Raw genomic sequence first — 1,832 nt, forward strand, 5'->3', positions numbered from 1 at the left:
TACCCGGTAAGGACCTTCCCACCTTGCCATCAGCTTGTTTGAATTCTTGGCGGACTTGAAGCGCCGAAGAACAAGGTCGCCTTTCTCAAGGCTTCGGCCAAGAACTATGCAGCCATGAAGCGGCACAAAACTTGCTGGTAGCATGCAGCTTGCACATCCGCCCGAAGACGATTTTCTTGAGTTGTGCTTCATACTATGCCAACTTGTCATTTTATTTATTTCTAAAATCCCAATGTAAAGCTATTTTTGTTATTTTTTTCCTGATATATGTGCCATGATACAATAATAGAGCATGATACTCATATGACCTCTCTTTATTAATTTGTTGTGCCACATCGGCTTATTATCGATAGTACTGCAATATACATCAATGAATCTCTCACTGTACGATGCATAATAATGTGACGCCACGAAGGTCCGTTATTTTATTTACAGGATGAGATTACGCTTGCTACTTGCTTCCCAGGCTCCATGGTCAAGTGGACCGGCTGGTAGTTGGATCTAGCATTCTCTTATGGGCGTACTGACGAAAATTAATAAAATCTTTCCAGCACTCAAACATAACGCACGCCGAAGGAGGTCCACACAAGATGCATATAATACAATCTACAAAATTATCAATGCTGCGATCAAGTCATGCATGTGGACTGCCGGTTGTGTGCTAGGAGCTGAGCCTGGTCTTTTTCTTGTCCGAGAGTATAAGATCAGGTGAGAAGTGCTATGTTTCTTGTTCTCTTGAATTTCACATTCGCAAGCCCAATTCCCAATTCCATCCCAACAAAACCAAACGCCGCATGATCAAGAGCCATCTGGGTTTTGGGTCAAGGCCTTCTTCAGCTTTAATTTATCTCACTGAAACGTTCGCTCGATGCAGGTGACATAGCGATCCAAGCGCGTGTTATTGTTGTAAAAATAGTCTTAGTTAAACAAGATCGCCTTGTGTTTGTTCAATCTTTGACGTCAGATTTGTGTAGAGTTTAAGGATACGTTCTGCTTTTTTCTGGTAGATTGAGTTACGGAGCGTCGTTTGCTTGGCAGGTTTGAAAGGCTCGCATAGAGTTAGGATTTAGGAGATGGACTTTACATTGCCAATTGTGAATGCCACAACAGCGGTGATTGATCGTGTCTCAGCTGCATTCAACACACCTGTTGCCTGTGCAGTCGTCTTCGGGGTTCATATCGATGGTAAGCTAGCCTCTTCTATCTGTCAACTAAAATTCTGTTATGTGATACAGTTTTTGACATTTTGAGTGGTGTAAATTTGTAGGTTACTTGGTTGCGGGAGGACTACTTATTGCGTTCATTGTGTTTCAGCTTTCCAGAAAGAGCTACAAACCTCCAAAGAAGCCACTTTGCGAGAAGGTACAGTCTTTCTGTGTCCATTGACTGTTGTCTGTACATGTTGAAAGTGCTGGTTTTGGTCATCGCTCCATGAAATATTTCGGCAATAATTTTCTATTTTATCTCCATAGGAAGTTGATGAGCTATGTGATGAATGGCAACCAGAACCTTTATGTCCTCCAATCAAAGAGGGTCCCCAAATTGACACACCAATCTTGGAAAGGTTTGTGCGATGGCTTCATTTGTAAATATAGTTTTTTCTTCTTCTTTTATTTGTTTCGGTATTACAACAATGCCACAAGTGCCTGCACACCTATAGATTTTAGGAATTTGCAAACCCCTCGCTTTGGCATTGCTCTGTTGAGTAATTCCTACCCTAGAACATCTTATTTTGTCCTTTGTCTCAGTTATGCAATAGAAATAGATAATGGAAGAGAAGCACTCACACAAGTATATGCAAATGATCTTACTATTTTATCAAAGCTCACTAT

At 41.2% G+C, this 1,832-nt stretch overlaps 1 protein-coding gene across 1 annotated transcript; it reads left to right on the forward strand.

The window, feature by feature from the left end:
- Window positions 1–740: 740 nt before the first annotated feature.
- On the forward strand, window positions 741–1,564 carry LOC119342860 (long chain base biosynthesis protein 1a-like; the record flags this gene model as incomplete). Its single annotated transcript, XM_037614183.1, has 4 exons — window positions 741–874; window positions 1,039–1,185; window positions 1,268–1,362; window positions 1,473–1,564. Coding segments are annotated over exons 2-4 (299 nt in total), but the record flags the coding sequence as incomplete, so codon positions are not given.
- Window positions 1,565–1,832: the final 268 nt, after the last annotated feature.

This window comes from Triticum dicoccoides, unplaced genomic scaffold (assembly GCF_002162155.2).
Source record: "Triticum dicoccoides isolate Atlit2015 ecotype Zavitan unplaced genomic scaffold, WEW_v2.0 scaffold107500, whole genome shotgun sequence".
NCBI classification, from domain to species: domain Eukaryota; kingdom Viridiplantae; phylum Streptophyta; class Magnoliopsida; order Poales; family Poaceae; genus Triticum; species Triticum dicoccoides.